This window comes from Calonectris borealis, chromosome Z (genome assembly GCF_964195595.1).
Source record: "Calonectris borealis chromosome Z, bCalBor7.hap1.2, whole genome shotgun sequence".
NCBI lineage: Eukaryota > Metazoa > Chordata > Aves > Procellariiformes > Procellariidae > Calonectris > Calonectris borealis.
Window position 1 is genome coordinate 63,996,403 of NC_134352.1, and position 20,196 is coordinate 64,016,598.

General features: G+C 38.8%; 1 protein-coding gene across 2 annotated transcripts in view; it reads right to left on the bottom strand.

Moving 5' to 3' along the window:
* Positions 1 to 10,721: 10,721 nt before the first annotated feature.
* The window catches only part of RNF180 (ring finger protein 180), an 86,394-nt gene continuing 76,919 nt past the window's right edge, over positions 10,722 to 20,196 (bottom strand). Inside the window, exon 6 of one of the 2 annotated variants that reach the window (XM_075136180.1) lies at positions 10,722 to 13,966. In XM_075136180.1, the coding sequence (XP_074992281.1) occupies positions 13,767 to 13,966 (200 nt within the window). In that variant the 3' untranslated portion in view covers positions 10,722 to 13,766. Of the gene's footprint in view, positions 13,970 to 20,196 lie in introns of both variants that reach the window. The other variant, XM_075136179.1, reaches the window with a different exon arrangement.

A 20,196-nucleotide genomic window follows, 5' to 3' on the forward strand; every position in this document is an offset into this window, starting at 1 on the left:
ATTAGAATAATCAATCATCGTATTCACTTCGCACAATATGGGTACTGTTCTCAGTCTGTGGATCAGCAGGAGTTTTTAATCTTTGAAAAGCTCCTGGGCACTACATGCTCGTGTGCAACCTATGCGTTAGACTTAGCACGTACGTAGATCTCTAGTGCACTCACTGCATGGTATGTTAATGGTATTTCTGAAGGAACAGATAGGAGATCTGTTAAGATCTTCTTTCAAGCTGTGGATTTGAGGGCCAAAGTCTTAAAACAACACTGTGTGTAACTGGCATGTAAGAAATCTCTAGCAAAAGGCAGTAGTAGTTAAGTCAAAGCTTAACTTTTAGCTTCAACTCATCTGCATGAGATTGAAAGTGGAGATCTGGTAATGAACAATTCATCCTACAAAAACTTGAACAAACAGTAATTCCACAATCATGGTCTTTGTCATCCATGAAGTCTGGATTATTTATCAAAATGATAGGTTATAATAAAAAACTGGGGTTTAAAGTTTGTCATCCATGAAGTTTGGATTATTTATCAAAATTATAGGTTATAATAAAAAACTGGGGTTTAAAGTATTTATTAAATATACCAGAGTTACCATACAATCAGATTAACATGTAAACTGTAACATGTAAATGATCAGTAGTTCATATAATTATTTTTATTCTATTTTTAAATAATATATATCTCTATATTACTTTGTTGTAACATTTTTTTAATTTGCCACAGGCCTTTGAAGAAGGCGCAGTTAAAAAAACATCAGTAAATGCAGTGCCTGCTATAGAAGGAAGGATTTGTCACATTTCCCAGAAAATGAACACTCATGACAACCCGGAATGGTGAGAGGGGAGGTTTTGTACATGTTCCCTATGGCTCTCAGCAAGGACTGCAGCAACTCTGACTCTGACTGAATGTGATAAACAGCATCAAGGTTAATACAGTACCTAAAAACTGCATCTCCTATAAACTGGTAATGTCAAACACCAATTTCTTAATGAACACTCGGCATAATTCTGTTAAGTGTTATTTTGCTTTTTCTTTCCATTAAAGTTGAAAAGTTTCATTGTTACAAACATTTATTTGAAATAAATACTGGACATTTTTTGCATTCATCCATTATCCGACAAGAGAAATATATTTTCTTGCTTTTTAAAAAGGTTTTTAAAAACTTGAGAAACATGTTCAGATACTTAGTAATTTACTTCTGCTGATGGCTTTATTAAACCTTTTTTTTCTTGTTCTTGCTTAAATATTATTGAAGAAAATTTCAATTAATTTTGAAGTCCACTGCTTGAAAGTGATAGCATGTATAAATTTGTTTATAATATTAAATCAGAAATATATTTAGCAATATAAAAATAAATGAGAAACCTGCTGGTTTCCAATATAAAAATAACTAGTACAATCATAATAATGCTTATATAGGTTACAGTAATGATTGCAGGAGGATGCTTAGACAACTGGTATAAATTGTCATAGAAAGAGAAAACATGTATTCCAATAGATCATAGATCATAGATCATAGAATGGTTTGGGTTGGAAGGGACCTTAAAGATCATCTAGTTCCAACCCCCCTGCCATGGGCTGGGACACCTTCCACTAGACCAGGTTGCTCAAAACCCCATCCAACCTGGGCTTGAACACTCCAGGGAGGGGGCATCCACAACTTCTCTGGGCAACCTGTTCCAGTGCCTCACCACCCTCATAGTGAAGAATTTCTTCCTTATATCTAGTCTGAATCTACCCTCTTTCAGTTTAAAACCATTAGCCCTTGTCCTATTGCTACAGGCCCTACTCAAAAGTCTGTCCCCATCTTTCTTATGAGCTCCCTTTAAGTACTGAAAGGCTGCAATAAGGTCTCCCTGAAGCCTTCTCTCCTCCAGGCTGAACAACCCCAACTCTCTCAGCCTTTCTTCATAGGAGAGATGTTCCATCCCCCTGATCATTTTTGTGGCCCTCCTCTGGACCCGCTCCAACAGGTCCATGTCTTTCCTGTGCTGAGGGCTCCAGAGCTGGACGCAGTACTCCAGGTGGGGTCTCACCAGAGCAGAGTAGAGGGGCAGAATCACCTCCCTCGACCTGCTGGCCATGTTTCTTTTGATGCAGCCCAGGACACGGTTGGCCTTCTGGGCTGTGATGCACATTGTTGGCTCATGTCCAGCTTTTCATCCACCAGTACCCCCAAGTCGTTCTCGGCAGGGCTGCTCTCAATCCCTTCATCCCCCCAATATTTTTTCTTATGACTATTTAAAAGAGAAGTATCTCCACAGTTTTAATCAGGTATTTACTTTGATATACTGTGGGTTTAATATGCTTAGTACTATAATTATACCTTCTCTCTCTCTCTAGCAACATATAAAAAACCCTAGTAAGCACATTCATATATACTATTGCATTAATTAAATATTAAGAGGTTTTAAACAGAGAGTGGTTTTAGCTGCATTTAACTCTATTTCATTTTTACAGGACCTGACAGAATGTACTGAAAGTACCCTCATCAAGCTGTTGCTGCTTTTAGAACACTGACATGGTTTTTTTTTTTTCAGAAGTACAAACAACACTTGTCTTCTAGGAGCTGGACTGAAGATCATGACTAAAAAGGGCTTGAAGTATCAACATACTCAGATCTTCAAGTTAGGCATTTACCAAGGGAACTGAAATTCAAAATAGGACTTGGACTTAGAATTCCCTCTATCTAGAAGAGAGAAGATGAGATGCAGGAGAATGGGATTCACAATAGTCATATGATGACTGGGGGAAACAGCCCCTAAAACGTGAAAGGGTGAAAGGCATATCCAAGACCAGCATTTGCCTCTTTTCCCCTTCTCCCATATACCCCCAACTAACGCATGTAACTTAAAGATTAAATTTCTGTGAAATAGGAACTTAGAAACTCCATGTTCTGCAGTTAATAATGTATTTAAATTCAGATAGAATCATAGAATCATTTAGGTTGGTAAAGACCTTTAAGATCATCGAGTCCAACCGTAATATAGCATCTTCCTTTCACTTGACAGTAAAGTGTTGCTGCCCCCTCACGTGCCTACATAATCACCCAGTGCTTAGGGCATTTGCTGTGGACAAGGGAAGGAGGTTATGTTTAAACCTTTTCCCGGAAGTGCTCTGGCCACCGAACTGTAGAAAAAGATTACTGTAATCAGTGACAAGCACGTGTATTGTTATACATAATGCTATTCTAAGGGGAGTTAGGTGTCCAGGACCTTTGGAGAGTATAGGCGGAATTCATTCTGTTACAGTTCCTTCCTGGGAATAAAGGAGAAATATTTGGAGAGCTGCAGCCACACAATTTCCACTTTTTAAACAGTCAGCTAGAGCCTGTTCTGGCAGTGCACGGGCAGTTTGCAGTGTCATCTGACTACGCTCCCTGCCATCTGTGTGATTTCCTAATGCCAAGTGGCACTGCACGCAGCCAGCTATGCTGGCTCTAGTCCACATGAGGATTCCTGCACTAAAAGGGGAGTAGAGCACAGCAATTTCAGGGGCAGTGTGGCTGCTGCAGTGGTACAGAAAAAGGACTAGTGAGAGACTGGATTTGTCCGTAACAGTAGGTTAAAAACAAGGGGCTGATGGACAACTTTCATTGCTGAATCAGGACTTCATCCTTACCTGTTTGGAAGACTCTCTTTTCTAGGACTTGACATTTTCTCCTTCAAGTCCTTGATTTTAGGTGCACTTTGACTCAGTTACTGAGCAGTGGTTGGACTCACTGCTTTACCTTTCAGGAAGAAACATAAACGAATCACAGTTGTTGCATTTGAAGATTTTTTAAAAATGTAATACCATTCATTACGTTTGAAATAATTTGTTACCCTGCTTTTGAAATCTACCCATTATTAATGTCTAAAAAGTGAGTCACTTTAATACATTTTAATACATTTTAATATATTTTAATACATTTAATACATAAGATTTTTTTTTTAATTCACCATATTTCACAATTGCACTGCTTTTCTAATATAATGCTGAATTATGCTTATAGTGTTTTTCAAAGAGACAGCTCAACAGTCTTTATGAGCATCCTTTTCTACAAAAAAAGTTCTATGGCTGCTATAATCACATTGCTGATCGCTGATGATGCTGACAATGGAAAGGTTTCTTGACTCTTGTGCAATAAATACTGGATTGCTTTACTTGTATTAAAAACTTAGACATGAAATAAATTCATCTTTCTTGTGAGTAAAAAAACAGAAAAATGTTTAATAAATCACATTGTGATTTATATTTTGTTGCCTGAAGCAACTTTCTATCTGCACTATTTAAAGGTTTAGACATTTTCTCCTTTTCCTGCTGAGGGTACTTAGCTAAGCCGTACGTGGAGGCTAGTGGGATTCTTCCAGAGATCTCCTTCTTACCCGTGCGTCACAGACAAATCCTGAAAAATTTTTAATGTTAAACTTCCTGTAAAGCAGTACATGCTAAATCAGCTTTTTTTCTTTTTTAAGTCAATCAAGAATTTAGTTAGTATCTACACAAACCATAAATGTATAATTTGGCTGTCCTTTGATTTAAATTATGACAATAATGATAATTTTGTTACTGTTGCCAAAATATTTATTAACCTATTGGATTAACACTGTAATACTTGCATTTAGATACCACCTTGTGCTTGTAGAAGTGCCTTTCACTTGAGAAGCTCTAAGTGCTTTGTACATTGAGCATTGTTGCTACCGGGTTCTGCATGGAAAATGGAAGTTCTGAAGAACTTGGTTTTAGAGATTAAACATAATGAGAATTTGACCTGTAAATCACTCTGAAAATAAGGCATTTTAGGAATAACAGATACGGAAAGAGAAGGGTATCTTGATTTATGCTGTTGTTATCATTACACTACATTCTTGTCTTAAGCAGAATTAAAGAAAAATACCAGTAGAGCTTGGTAATTTAATGCCATTATGTCATTTTTTGTATTTTAGAATTTAAGTCACAGTCTAGATGACAAGTAAAAATGAGTTTGGGAGCCTTAACTGTTAAGTGAGTATAATGCAAAACTATCAGACAATTTTGTAGGTCATGCAATTGCTGTTTATGTAAAATTGCACTATATGCATTGGAAAAATCTGTGACCATACAGCTAATTATTAACTACTTCGTTCATTTAGTTCACAAGCCTTTAAAAAAATAAAAAGTGGGGTCCAGTTCTTTAAGATGGAACCAGATAGGGCTATAAATTGCCTGTAACATTAACTTCTTGCAAACATTCTCTGCTTGATAAGCTGTAAAAGAAAATTAGCATATTCTTCCTCCCCTGAAGTCTAATTCAAATTATTTTAGAACTAGTTTAACTTCTGACAGCTGAAATGCATACATTAGCTAGCTAAAGCCATCTGCAAGGCAAACACATTCTTACCTCATATGTTTCTAATTGGAACGTGTTGTCTTTCAGGCACATCAGATGCCATGCTATGACTGGTAATGAATTCTGGAATCATGTACATCCCCAAGGATTTATAATCTGCATGGATTAAGGACAGGCTTTTGTGAATTTCACTTATTTTCACACTTATTGTAAGTCTAAACAATGTTTCTTGGATAGCAACCTAATTATATGAAGAGTTAATACCCCCAAACCAGGGATTATTTGAGGGAGATTGGGATTACATAGGATTCTTTAAAGTATTATTTTTCACTTTTCTTCGAACAGGATGGTCATCTAGATTTTTATGTCAATATCTAACATCCTGTAATACAGTGAGGGACATGAGATTTCCCTTCTGAAATTTCAGTCTGAATTTCATTCTGCAGCTCAGAAACAGTGGAGTACATTACATGATTAGCATTTTAATACTCATTTTTTTATGATAGAGTAAAAAGGATTTTAAATAATTAATTTTTAATGCTTGTATCAATATCAAATGACTTACCATGATCTTTTTATTGGTGGCATTTACTTTTTCTGCTTCATTGTCTTGTTTGAGGAGAAAAGATTACATGTGGAGTATATTTTAAGTGATTGCCTGATTATATTTTAATGCCTTACCGGAAATGTAGAAATATTTCAAGTGAATGCTGAAAATGTTTCAGTGGTACATGAAAAATGAAATAGATTATTATTAAGTTAAAATGATATCTAGTGAAAAGTCAGAATGTAATTACTGCAGTTTTCTCATCCTAAAACCAAACTGCAAATTTAAATAAGCCATCACTAATACAGTATCATAGTGATATGTATCACTTGTATAACAACAATCTAGAAATCACAGGAACAGTTTTATTTCCCTTGTAAGTTAGTATGAGATGTCGAGAGCATGAAGCTGAAAGAGCCTTTCCGAATTTTATAAAGCAGAACGGACATTAAAAAATGTGGGTGAGGGAAGGCAGCATTGCTGATGGGTGCTAGAGGAGTATCTGGTTAGGATATGCTGTAGTACTGAGGTCTAGAATATTTTTCAAACTCAAAAACTACTTAGTTAAGTACACACAGGATACTGACTGCTGCTACAATATTAAAGGAAGTGCTAACAGATATATTCGAAATTTCAAACAATCCCGTGGGGCTTTTTTCAGTAGTAACATTTTTCATGTATCATGAGCAATCCTGAACGAAGGAGCATGCTTTCCCGCCCAAGGATTAACGTGTAAAGGCCTTATGCCTCCGAGAGCCCTTAGGAAACCAGGTCCAGGCAGGCTGAGCCAGGACCTCGAGGGCTTTCATCTTCACAGATAAGATGAGCAAATAGGTTCATAAGCCACTCTTCTGCTCCTGTTCTCATTTCCTACCAGCCTTGAACAAAGCTGAGGGGATAGTCAGCTGTTTTTTAGGCAATGGTCAGTGAAATAGCTTTGTGCCGTTAACACTGACCTTCCTTTTTCTAGGCCAGGCTGAAAGGCATCCAGTACCTGCCAGTGCTGCCCAGTACTGCTATCCAGTATCTCCCTGGCAGCGGCTGCTTTGCTGTCCTTTGCTTATCTACACCTTTACGCCTTCATGGTTGGCTTCTTGCAAGAACCAACCATGCTCCGACTCCTGGAATCCTGTATAGAGAACTTCTATACAGGGACCCAGAAATCACTTTGAAAAGGTCTTGGCGTTTTGTTTGTATCTGGTGCTACGAAGTGTTTTGTGCATTTCTTTGGCAGGGTATATATTTTCCTTCTGTTTACGTTTGCCACAATTTTCATTAAAGGCTCTAAAATAAATTAGGTCACAGATTCTTACCTGAGTGCAAGTTCAAAGTTTCAGGGGGGTATGTCATGCCTCAGAACATCAACTGATTGAAATGGAAGAGCAGCCCCAAAGGGCAAAAGGTAATGAAAAATAACAGCATATCATCTTGTCTCCTTTGGGTAGAGTTCAGCAGTCACAGGTCAAGCAAAAGACCTTAAGAAAACTGGCAATATTCAGGAATGTGTTAATGAAGAAGAGAAGGAAAATCAATGCCATCAGATGCCCTGGATAACTCCCAAGGACTTGCATGGGACACCTGTGCATTAGAGGACAAAAGCTGACCCTAAAGTGCCACTGGAGACCGTGTATCCGAATATGTAGAGAGTGCCCTGCGCAGCATTCAAAGGGCAAGGAAAGCCATTTGGTCTCCTACGTAACTCTGTCCTGCTGAGAGCCTTTCCCTGAGAAGTGAGCCCTGAGCTTTTTGTTCTACAGTGTCAACCTGCTGATTTGCCCAGAAGCATTCCTCAGATCAAATCTGTCAGCTTATTCAGCACGTTTTCTCCAGTGTGTGTTAGAGATGAAGTTTGTCCTGTAGGATCTGTCCGTAGTAAAACAATTTTAGTGAAATCACAATACGGAATTACACATACCTTCAGTCTTCTTTTAGGAACTTTTTTTTTAAAAAAAAAAGAAATCACTTTGTAAAAATATGATCAAGCGAAAAGTGAAATGTCCTAAATTAAAGATTACATTTTGTGATTAAACTTCCACAGCATAACACTGGAAAGTACTTTCAAATAGGATTACATTTTAATGCCTTACCGGAAATGTAGAAACATTTCAACCGAATAAAATGTTTGATGGAAAATGAAATAGATTATTATTAAGTTATTCTTAACTTATTTTTAACTAAGTTATTTTATTGAGTTCATTTTGACAGTATGTATTTTCCAGGATTACACCACAGGAACAAAGAAATCCTAACATGTCTAAGACAGTGGAGGTTGAGTTTACTTTCATTCATAGGGTAATCAAACATAAGTAAATACAAAATTTGAACTTGCTTGTCCCACAAGAAATTCTGAAAACTCATTTCAGAAATTCCATCAGAATATCTTTTACAATAATGGAAAAAGTTTGTAAGACAAAAATCCAGTTGCAGATATATATAAGAAACTAGACATTTACAGTGATGGCTCCCATTGATTTGCTGGGATCTGGATCACTGCTGAAATTCCTCATAAATAGGTGTATTTAAGGTTTATCAGGCTTTGGCTCCCAACATAAGAAATCCTAAAGAAACTATTTTGGAAAAAGGTGATCTTCAGTTCTGCATCAGGTCCCTTTAGAAGGAAGGCCTCATGTTGGGAATGCCAAACTGAGGCACCGAAAATTAGGAGGTGCTTTTGGAAATTTGAACTCAAACCTTTACCTGTAAAAAATCAGATTTTAGACTTTAAAATTTAAATAACAATAACAAGTTTAAATAACAAATTCTGAATATCTATTTCTGACAGTAAGATGACTCATACTGGAATAATACGACTAGTTTTTTTGTGATTCTTTCCTTAGTGCTCTTCTGAACTTTACCATTAGAGGACTGCAACAATCACAGATTTCAGTAAGTAGGAGGAAAGGTAACTCCTTAAAGTTTGAACTGGTACCCACAGAAAGATTGGTTGTATTGACTCAAGACACCAGTGAGAGAAAAAAAAAAAAAAGAATTGTTCCAGCGAGAGAATTACAGATATGTATAGAAAAGAACAGAAATGGACATAAATGTGGGTCAAGTTCTTCCAGCATTGTACTGCCTTATTAAGGGAAACCATGATGTTCTACTCAGAACTTTCTGGTTTATTTACCCATTATTGAAGGATCCACTTTTTCCAGTCTTGTGTGATGACTTCACCGAATCACTCATATGAGAGATGCTCCAGTCTCTTAATCATCTTAGCGGCCCTTTGCTGGACTGTATCTAGTAGCTCTGTATCTCTGTTGTACAGAACCAGACACAGCACTCCAGGCGTGGCCTCACCAGTGCTGAGTAGAGGGGAAGGATCACCTCCCTTGACCTGCTGGCCACACTCTGCCTAATGCAGCCCAGGATACCATTAGCCTTCTTGATGCAAGGGTGCATTGCTGGCTCATATTCAACTTGGTGTCCACCAGCACCCCCAGGTTCTTTTCTGCTGCTTTCCACCAGCTGGGTAACCCCCAGCATGTGTTGGAGCATGGGGCTGTTCCCAGGTGCAAGACTTTGCACTTCTTGTTAAACTGCATGAGGTTCCTTTCAGTCCATTTCTCCAGCCTGTTGAGATCCCATCGGACAGCAGCACAACCCTCTAGTCCTCCCAGTTTTGTCCTCTGCAACTTGCTGAGGGTATGCTCTGCCCCATCATCTAGATCATTAATGAAGACGATGAACAGGACAGGACCCAGTTTTCACCCCTGGGGTACACCACTAGTTACTTGCCTCCAGGTAGACTTTGTGCCACCGATCAAAACCCTCTGAGCTTGGCTGCTCAGCCAGTTTTAAATCCACCTCACTGTCTGCTATTACTGTCTGTATTAGCACTTTCTGCTAAATAAAGGATATCTCTAAGGAGAGCTTGTTGTCTTGCTCCACATCTAGCCCAGAGCAATCCACAGCATAACTTGCCTCCTTTCTCTGAAGCATCTGCCTGGGTTTGGGGCTAAACACCAGCAGAATGCTCTCGATGTCCTACCTCCATCTTTTCCGTCCACCTGTGACTCCCCTTGTACAGACCTGGAATTCCCGAGAGGGGACTGAGCATCCACGGTTATGAAGTGGTCGGGATTGCCAGGGACAAAAGATGCTGAAAACACATCCACAAAAGCAACACTGCATACCATCAAGACAGTTACTTGTCACATAATAGCTACAATAGCTACTCTTGCTGCCAGAGGTTCATGTTATCAGCACTACTTTTCTCTAAAAATGACAAAATAAACCTAAACTCTGCTTCTTCATCATCCTTTTCCATCTCAATATCAGTAACTGTGGTAATGCTGTTGTTGACATACGGTAAATATTTCAGGTGTGTGTGCAGTGTACTGGTAAAGGCTTAACTTAGATCTGAGCTCAACTGCAGGCAGGTACACAGCTGTGAAAGAATCTGTTGTGCTTCACAGCGGTACTCCCTGTGCAGCTATTGCTTGGGAATTTTTTTAAGATTTTGTGAGGGAAGCAAGATGACTGGACCTTTGGCAGGTAGGAGAGCTACAAACACACCCACTGCTAGGCAAGAAACTCATACGCTTCCGCGTGTGCACAAAGTCCCTTTGCCTGTCAAAACCAAACTTAGTCTTGTCCTGGATTTCTGCTGGCTTCAACAGTTAATTGGTTGATTACCGATTAGCACCAGCACTGAGTTTCTCCATTATCAGAATGTGTTAAGATCCACACGTTGCCCCAAGATGATTTCTGACAAAAGCTGACCGTTTCGTGGAAAGTACTGAAACAAATAAAGGGCTGCTAGTATGAGAAGACTTAATCACAGTAGTAAAAAATTCAACAAACCCTAGCTGCACCCCAAGCAGAAATAGAATAGACAGGATAACAAAGAAGACATTGATTGAAAAAAATATTAAAATTTAATTCCACCAAGCAAAATCTAGTGAAATGACTGCAAAATATTACAAACAACTCAAATTTTATTGCAAACATTTTAATACTATTGTAGGTAAGAAAGACAAGCTTGCAGAGCAAGATCAATTTAATCTGAAAATTGCTTACAAAGGACCTGCTCTTGCTCCCAGATATCAATAGCATTTTACAGGCAGACTTCAAGGAAAACCAAATTTGAGTTTTCGAATTGGTATTTTATTTTTACAAAAGTATGTATCTCAAAAAAGCAATAAAGGACAAAAAAAAGTTCCTCCACTCTATGCCTTTTAGGTGTTTTCCTATGGAGGATGTCTCATTGCAACAGTCTTCATTATGCACATTTGTAATCTTTTAAAACCAATTGTCCCCTGGAATTAATAACAACCAGTAAAACAATATAGCCCAAGAAACAGTTTATTGTTTAGGCCTCAAAGAAAGGTAGAGTTACACAGTTAGAAATGCCATACAAAATTGTCACTCCTACTAAATTAGGAAAATGCAGCCACCCTCAGTCATCAATTCTTGCTGTAAATGTACAAAAGAGGCCAATATTACACTGGATTTTTTACTCTCTTTTGTTGCCTTTTTCAGAATAAAACCATGGTAACATGCTATTAAAAGTAAGTAACTCTTTCTTACATAATTAGTTAGTACCTGTATTGTCTCAATATATTTTGGAATATTTACTTAAGGATATTGTTTTATCAGATATCCTGGTTAAATAATTTTAAATTACATTATTACTGGAATTTCAGACTATGTCAGCTAAGTTAAAGTCATTTTTCCTGTCATCTTTTTATTTTAGTATTTTCTGAGATCAAAAGGTAAAAGCAATTTTAGCTTAACAGGTGAATCAGTCCCTCTCTTTGCTGAGATAGGAGCAGTAAATTCATAAGATTAGAGAGACAAACAAAAATTGCAGTTAGAATCCCAGTCCTGGCATAGATAAGAAAAATGTTTAAAATTATTGATAATATTTGAGCATGTAGCATGCATGTATCTGCATGCAGCAAAACATGAGTCTACGACCTAAGAAACCTAGCTTTTAAAAGACTTGTCTGTATCAACATAAAGAGGCAAATTCACCAAAAGTGCTTTCCTACAACCTTAAAGCTTTTAAAACATTACGCTTAATGCCACCAGTAATAGAGCCAATCACCTTTAGGTAGAGACAAAGTAACTAGATATACTGTAATTACAGAAGATGCATTTCTGTCACAACCATGACTACGTGGTGATGGTGAATTTCAATCATTATATCTCCTTAACTTTGCATATATTAAAAAACGATGGCAAGAGTTATTTAGTCCAATCAGTGTAGTTAGACTTGTAATTTTTAATCCTACACATATATTCTCAAAGAGATTATTTTATGCAGCCTGTAAGAAAACTAAATATTAGTAGTTGATTTACGTCTGTTTTTCAGATTAAGTGAAAGTTTCTGGTCCTGATCACTTTATAGCCGATCAGAGACTGACCATGCTGACCCTGCTCCAGTAAAGCAGCATAAGCACTCGCTTAATGAAACCCCTGAATTCACTCCATTCCATCACATTTGGCAGATGGCTCCTTCCACAACACATTTCTCCTTGTTCTCTGCTAGAACAGGGGAGTACACCACCCACTGAAAAACCACAGGTCTCCCACACAAATCCTGATACCAGAGGGACTACATACACACAATCACATGCTCTTCTGCATGAAACCACAGTGTACTTTGCAGGGTCATGCCCTTAGAAATAAAATCTTCCTTGTGCCTTCCCGAAAAGTAAGCTCTTCAACTATTTTGTACCATTCTTCAGCACCTGATTTCTGCAATAGTTTCAATATCCTTTTTATAATTTAATAGATACTTTTTCACTTTCATTTGAAAATCCTGTGTAAAGCAGCAAGTATGGAATGATTGCTGAACTGGCTGCAGTTTGGTACTGTAACTTAGCAATCTATGTATAGAATAACTATAAAGTGCTTTAGAATTGTTTCACATGAAAGGTGCAAATACATACTGTGTCCTTTTACGTGATCTCCCTGGAGACACATAGTCCTGGTGAGCCCACACTTGAGTATCCTCAAATTGTTACAGCAATTTAATAATGATACTGATCTCTTACACTGGAGAATGCTTCTTTCTCCAATATTTACCAGGGTTAGTGTCTCGGCATCATAGCCAGCAGGACTGCTGCTTGCCCCCCATTAGTTGTCTTGGTGGATTCAAACACACTCATCTGGATGGGTAAAAAAAGGTACAGTGGGAATCTGCACAAAAATGGTGCCTTTAACGTGCAGAACTTGGGGTTAGTTGATGCCTTCTGATTGCCATTTGCTGAAAAGATGAACTGTCAGCACACTGTGCAGTATCATTTCTCCTTCTGGTTAATAAGCTCGAAATTTCAGACACTGTGTACAGCACATCTCCACAGTAGAATGCTAACAGGTCTATCAATTGTCAAAATTTTCCAGGATTTGGTTTATTCTATTGAAATAGCTCTGACGAATGTCTATATAAATGCACGGTGCAGCACTGCAGTGCTTATAATCTCCTGTTCCCAAAAACAACTGACTATAAATGGGAAGCATTTTTATTGCTTTTATGTATGAGGAATTGAAGCACCAATGAGTGAGCAAAGTGGGTCAACACAGAGTCAAACCCCAAAATGACTCTATGGATCATATTCTGGAGTACACAGAACTCCCCTAAGAAGCAGTATTCTATATTTCTACAGAGTAATTATTTTATTCACTAGGGGTAAATGCTGTTCCCACCAAAATCAAGGCAAAACTCCCACTGAATGACGTATGATCTGGATTTCACATTATATTTGGAACCAAACTCAAGTACTTTGTCACACATAGCAGAAGTATCAAATAGCCTCACAGCATGCCTGATGCAGTCTATTACAATTCTGAATGATAAAAATGCAATATCAAACAAACATTTTGCCTTCTTCAAGTTTTTTCTATTCACATTATTGTGGTTCACATGACTGCTGTTTTCCTTAACTGTGATTACTACAGACTAAAAAGGGAAAAAGAAGTAACAAAGAAAACAGAACACAATAAATCCTATTACCCAGTTGACTGAATAAATGTAGATTATCACCATGTCCATATCAAACCGCCACCCACGGCTATCATCCTCAAAGTCCATGTAGTCCATCCTGTGAGCAGCATGTGGGAAATGCCTCCTTGTTACAGTATCTGAGCGTCTTTGAAAACCTGCTGAAAAATAGACTAGGAGATAAAAATCTGTATAAAAGCTACCAGATTGAGTAAAAAAAAAAGTTAACCCTCCTTTCCCCAGTTATTTACAGGACAAATGAAAGCAGGAAATCTCACACCTCACTGCTAGGTTTCCTCACTGCTAGGTTTCCTCACTTTGTTGCACAAGAAGCTCTCTGTGGACTTGAGTTTGAAAGATTTAAGAAGTAACTCTGTCTTCCATGTCTGGAAAATAATGTATTTGTTTGTTTGGATTTGGCGCTCTCTACTCTAGTAAAGTAATGCTGTCTGTATATTATCACATATAGCATTAGTGATAAAATCTAATGCCGTTTGCAAATTAAATTTAAAAAGTAGAATATAACAACATAAATTGAGGTTCCTATTTGACAATAGTGTTTAAAAAGTGTTAGAAAAGAAAAATACAGGTTTGAAATTGAGGTAAGTTTTTAAATGAGCATTTTTGAAGTAAATTACGTCTTGGCAGAAAGATATTTAAAGACGACTAACATTTTTCAGAATTTTGTTACTGAACTACTAATGTTATTTTCAGTAATCAAAGATACTGTTTTAAATTAATGTAATTTTAGATTAACATAGTTTAAAGCATAACATAAAGAACAAGGAGCTCCATATCATACTTTAAACAGATCTTCAGCATCTTTAAGCAGATGTTTAGCTCATGCAGTTGCATAAAATTTTGTGGTATTATAATCTAAAACTTTTAAAAGTAAATCCCTGGAATTTTTAGCTTTTTTTTTCTAGAGTCAGTATAGCATATTTAGCTGTGGGGCAAATCTTAGCCCACTTCGAGTCACTGAAAACCATCATAAAACTCTCTTGACTAGCATCAAGATTTCATGTATAGTCTCTAAAATGAGGTAAATAATGTTAGAGAGATACTGATGTATACAGATCTAGAAACAGTATTTGTACATGACAAACTGATCCAAACTGTCATTAAAAAAAAAAAAAAAAGAAATGCAATGTTATCATGGTGTCTAACCATGAGTGATTCTCCGCAGGAAGAATTTCTGTCTCTCAGTAGTCCAGTCAAATTTCTAAATAAAGCAGTCATTAAGCGAATAAAGGAGGACCAGTTTACCTATATAATTTGGAGTCAAAAGAACTATTTTAAAAAGGATACCAAAGAGACAAAACACTTTTCTTTGGAAGGCATGGAAACAATTGTGCTATAAAAGTTGTGGGCAAAATATTAATTCACAAAAAAAAATAAAAAGAAACAGTAAAACTGAAAAGGAAAAATATTGAAATTCCAGCAAAGTTCTGTATTAGGACACTTTTAAAAAATATATTTCTGAATTATCTTTAATAAGGTCTGAGAATGTTAAAATGAAAATCACTGGCACATGAACATCAATTATACACAATTATTTATATTAGTCAAAAACAGAAGACTGAGGAACTTCAAGGAGGCTTAATTAAGCTGCACTAGCAGGCAGCATGATAGTAGACTAAAACTGAGGAAGGCATGCTGAGGCACATTGGTGTGCAGTGGTGCACACTGAAGGGGACGCACTTCCTAGCCACCCTGAGACTCCATGTATACAATCAGGAACTGCTTACTACACACCATGTGTAATCCCTGTGGCTTCCCTGAGTGTGAGTAAAGCTATTGAAAGTTGACAGGCAGTTATGTGGAATAGATTTCCATTCCGTTGCTGAAATAGTCTCTTTTTTACCATCTGTAAATTGATTAAGCTTCAGCTGAAAATGTCAATAGTACAACTATTATGTAAACCGAATTCTAGGACTCAACAGAGGCTAACAAAGAACAAGAACTGTTTCTTTTCCCTGAAGTATATTACCAAATAAACTTGCGTACAGTACTGAAGCCAAGGATCAGATTTAGAAACCCTGTACGATCACGCACAAAAGTTACTGCAGACTCTATGATCCATACTGTGACTACTGTCTTTAATAAATTCTGACATGAAAAATACCTTCAGATGTCTGTCTTTCCAGCTAGAGTGGAAATAAGCCGTGTCTCTGCATCTGACTCTAGCCATCTGCAGATAAAAACTGAGATCTGTAGAGTTCCTCAAAAACTATACAGCAACATGGAGTAGGAGTTTGAGTTATGAAACAGAAAAGCTGAGGGAGCTTCAAATCACTTCTAATGTATTTGCTCCTTTTTAAAAAAGAGCAAATTCATCATCTTATTTGATGAATACAGTCCCTAAATAATTTCTGCATGGGCATGTATTTGTTAAAACATCTATTTTACTTAACTTTTTTGTGCATGCCTGTGTTGCTACACTCTGAACAAGAACTTCCACTCAAATCACATGAATATGCATGCACAGTGCCAGCAGAGTCTGGCAGACTGTTAGTGGAAACCTGTTACTAGATTACAAAAACAATGTGTGCAAATCACACTTTTATACCCACCAAAGCGTGCAAATCAAAAAGGATTTTCACCAGAGCATCAATAGGCACATCTGTTGCATGTGTGCCTGCCAAAGTTTTTGCAACCTCCTATTGAGGTACTAGCAATACTCAAAATAAGACTACAAACAATTTAAAAAATTCTCCCAATTTTATAATTTGACTGAACTCATTTTGCTATGACTAAAGAATATAAGATATGAGATGGAAAATTTTACTCTAAAAATGTGTCCAAATGAATAATATGCAAGCTATAATAGCCATTTACATTATAAGTGCTCATGTAAAATTAAATTACCTAAGAACAAGTGTTCTTAGGTAATCAGATGTACCGAGGTCATTTTGACGCAGTGTCTTCTTTCTGATTATGAGCTGCAGCAGATAGATAAGGCTACTGAAAGAGCTTAAGAAAAAAGGCAAGTACAGACTGACACCTTCCCATATGTGCCCTTGCAGCAACCAGCAGCTTAGGACCCCAGTATTTTGGAAGCTGTGCTCAGAACAATATGTTAAAATGGCATTTTCTTTCCTTATCTGTGTCTGTGCATACTTTTGAACCAGATCTCGTATTGCCTCCACTTACTGCGCTTTCTGTCCCTTGGTGGCGTAGTCTTAGAGCCAATAAATTAATTTCCTCTCAGGTGAAACTAAACCAGAACATGAGCTCCAAGAGCTCTGATGTGTTCCAGTAATATGCTTCAACCACTAATAGGCATTCAGCCCTTGGGATTGGAAGTAAGTTGCCCCTGTTCCCTAAAATGCAAATGTGGACATCGGGCCCCCAGCACCAATTGTTTTGCCCTATCTACTATGGCTGATATAATTGCTAATGCAAGAATGCCTCTGAAAGACAGTGAACAATCTTTCCTAGAACATCTTTATGCCATTCATCATTTCACAGACCTCTTGTATCTTCTGTAATATCCTTTCCAAACAACAAACTTGTGAATTTCCTTTGTGTGGAAAAGCTTCCATACTTCAGATCATCCTTTCCGCATTACACTTCACCCTGCTTTATCCTTTTTTGAGATGATGTAACCTAAAATTATATGCAAAATTGGAGATGTGGGATCACCACAAACCTAGACAATGACATAACGTTTTCCATTTTGTTATGATGCTAATAATTCCTGCTTACCTTTTGACTATGGCTGTGCATTGAATGTTTTCAGAAAAATAATCATAGTATTACCCAGACCTCTTTTCTTAAGTGGCAATAGCTAATTTACAGCTCATCATAGTGAATATTATGTATTATGGAAATTGCATAGCCTCTGTGGGCAACTGCTCCACCACTTGACTGTCCTCACAGTGAAAGTGTTTTTCTTACTTGCAGTCTGAACCTCTCACATGCGTTATAGCTCATCCTCCTGCCACGCACCACTGTGAACAGCTGGTCTGTCCTCTTGGTGGTCTCCTTTTAGGTATGGTAAGGCTGACTGGAGATCCTCCCCGAAGCCTACCCTTCTCCAGACGGAACAAGCCGGTTCCCTCAGCCTCTCCTCACAGGTCAGGTGCTCCAGGCCCCTGAGCATCCTGATGTCCCTCCACCAAACGTGCTCCAATTTACTGCCATCTTTCTAGTCTTGGGAGGGTGCAAAATTGCAGTATTTTAGATGTGGTCTGCTGAGTAGCAAGGGAGAAAAGCTTCCCTTATCTTCTGCTGTTCATACATCGTGCTCCTGTTCATAAAGCCAGGATGCTGTTGGCCGCCTTCGCTGCCAGGGCACACTGCCAGCTCATGCGCAGCTTGGTCTCCATCAGGACACCCAGGTCCTTTCCAGAGAGCTGCTCCCCAGGCCGTCAGTGCCCAACCTGTCTCATTGCCAGGGGCTCTTCCTTCCCAGGTGCAGGACTCAGCATTTGTCCTTGTTGAATTTCACAAGGTTCCTTTCAGCACATTTCTTCAGTCTGTCTAGGTCTCTCTGAATGGCAGCCCTGCTGCTGAGTCTATCACCTAGGACCATAGAATCATAGAATAGTTTGGGTTGAAAGGGACCTTTACAGGTCATCTAGTCCAAGCACCCTGCAATAAGCAGGGACACCTTCCACTAGATCAGGTTGCTCAGAGCCCCGTCCAACCTGACCTTGAATGTTTCCAGGGATGGGGCATCTACCACCTCTCTGGGCAACCTGTGCCAGTGTTTCACCACCCTCATCGTAAAAAATTTCTTCCTTATATCTAGTCTAAATCTACCCTCTTTTAGTTTAAAACCCCTCGTCCTGTTGCAACAGGCCCTGCTAAAAAGTCTGCCGCCATCTTTTTTACAAGCCCCCTTTAAGTACTGATAGGTCGCAATAAGATCTCCACGAAGCCTTCTCTTCTCCAGGCTGAACAACCCCAACTCTCTCAGCCTTTCTTCATAGGAGAGGCGTTCCATCCCCCTGATCATTTTTGTGGCCCTCCTCTGGACCCGCTCCAACAGGTCCATGTCTTTCCTGTGCTGAGGGCTCCAGAGCTGGATGCAGTACTCCAGGTGGGGTCTCACCAGAGCAGAGTAGAGGGGCAGAGTCACCTCCCTCAACCTGCTGGCCACGCTTCTTTTGATGCAGCCCAGGATACGGTTGGCCTTCTGGGCTGCGAGCGCACATTGTTGGCTCATGTCCAGCTTTTCATCCACCAGTACCCCCAAGTCCTTCTTGGCAGGGCTGCTCTCAATCCCTTTGTCCCTCAGCCTGTATTGATACCGGGGTTGCCCCAACCGAGGTGCAGGACCCTGCACTTGGCCTTGTTGACCTGTCCTCCAATTTGTTGTCCTCTGCAGACCTGATGACAGTGTGGAGGAATGGGCTAAAATTTCCCAGCATTCTGTACTTTTTTCAAGGGTATAGTGTTTCTATACTGCTTTCACAAACGAGGTATGGTCCCGAACTTCTTGCATAAACACCAGCCTTCTTCCAAATCACATCATGCAGCATCATATTCTGGTTATGCTAATATAATAGCTAAACTGCAAGATTTGGTAGTTAAAATGAGCTATGAGATCTGTATTTCCAACAAAGAAACAAGCATATATTGCTAGAGAGATTTATGAAAGGATGGCACTTATCCTGTGTGAATGCCTGCAAGCGTCCCATTGACTCCTGATCCCATGTCCCAAGCTCTAACTCAGTCTCAAGCCCTGCACCAAACTCAAGTCCCCAAAGCATCCAGTTCCTTCCCCAAACGAAGGCCACTCAACCCAATCACCATCCTTCTCAGACCCAGAGTTTTAGCTTTTCTCCTGCTCCTGCATGAAAAGCTTGAACCTCCCTACGCTCCTGCCTCAGGTATTTCAGCTCCACACACTTACTCTCTCAGAAGTCAAAACCTCATTTTTTTCTAGAGAGAGCCCTCAAATTCCAAACTCCTCTTGCCCCAGGATGCACACCAGAACCTCCAGCTTTCCTATGCTAAAACTTTTACCATCACCTTTCAAGGCCTTTCTCACTGCAAAGTCCAATCATCTTCCCAAACCTCCCTCGCTATCTTACTGCTACCTTCCTCTCACTTTCTCTCTGCTCTCTTTGAATATTTCTCTGCTCTTGCCCTTTTGATTTCACCCGTGGACTCTCACTGGCTGCCAGCACCTCATATCCATGTGTGACTAAACCTACATGATGGCCTAAACATCTCTCCATTCCTTTTCCATCTCCAAAATCCATGTCCTACTTCCTGGTAGCAGTTGGTCTTTAGAAAACCTGGATGTAAAATGTACTTAAGCTGGACATAATCCTTAATGGAAACCATATTTATATTCACTATGATGTCTGTCTTACTAGCTATAGGACTTTTGCAGGGCTTTTTGTTTAAATGTTGAAATCTACGACAGTCCCAG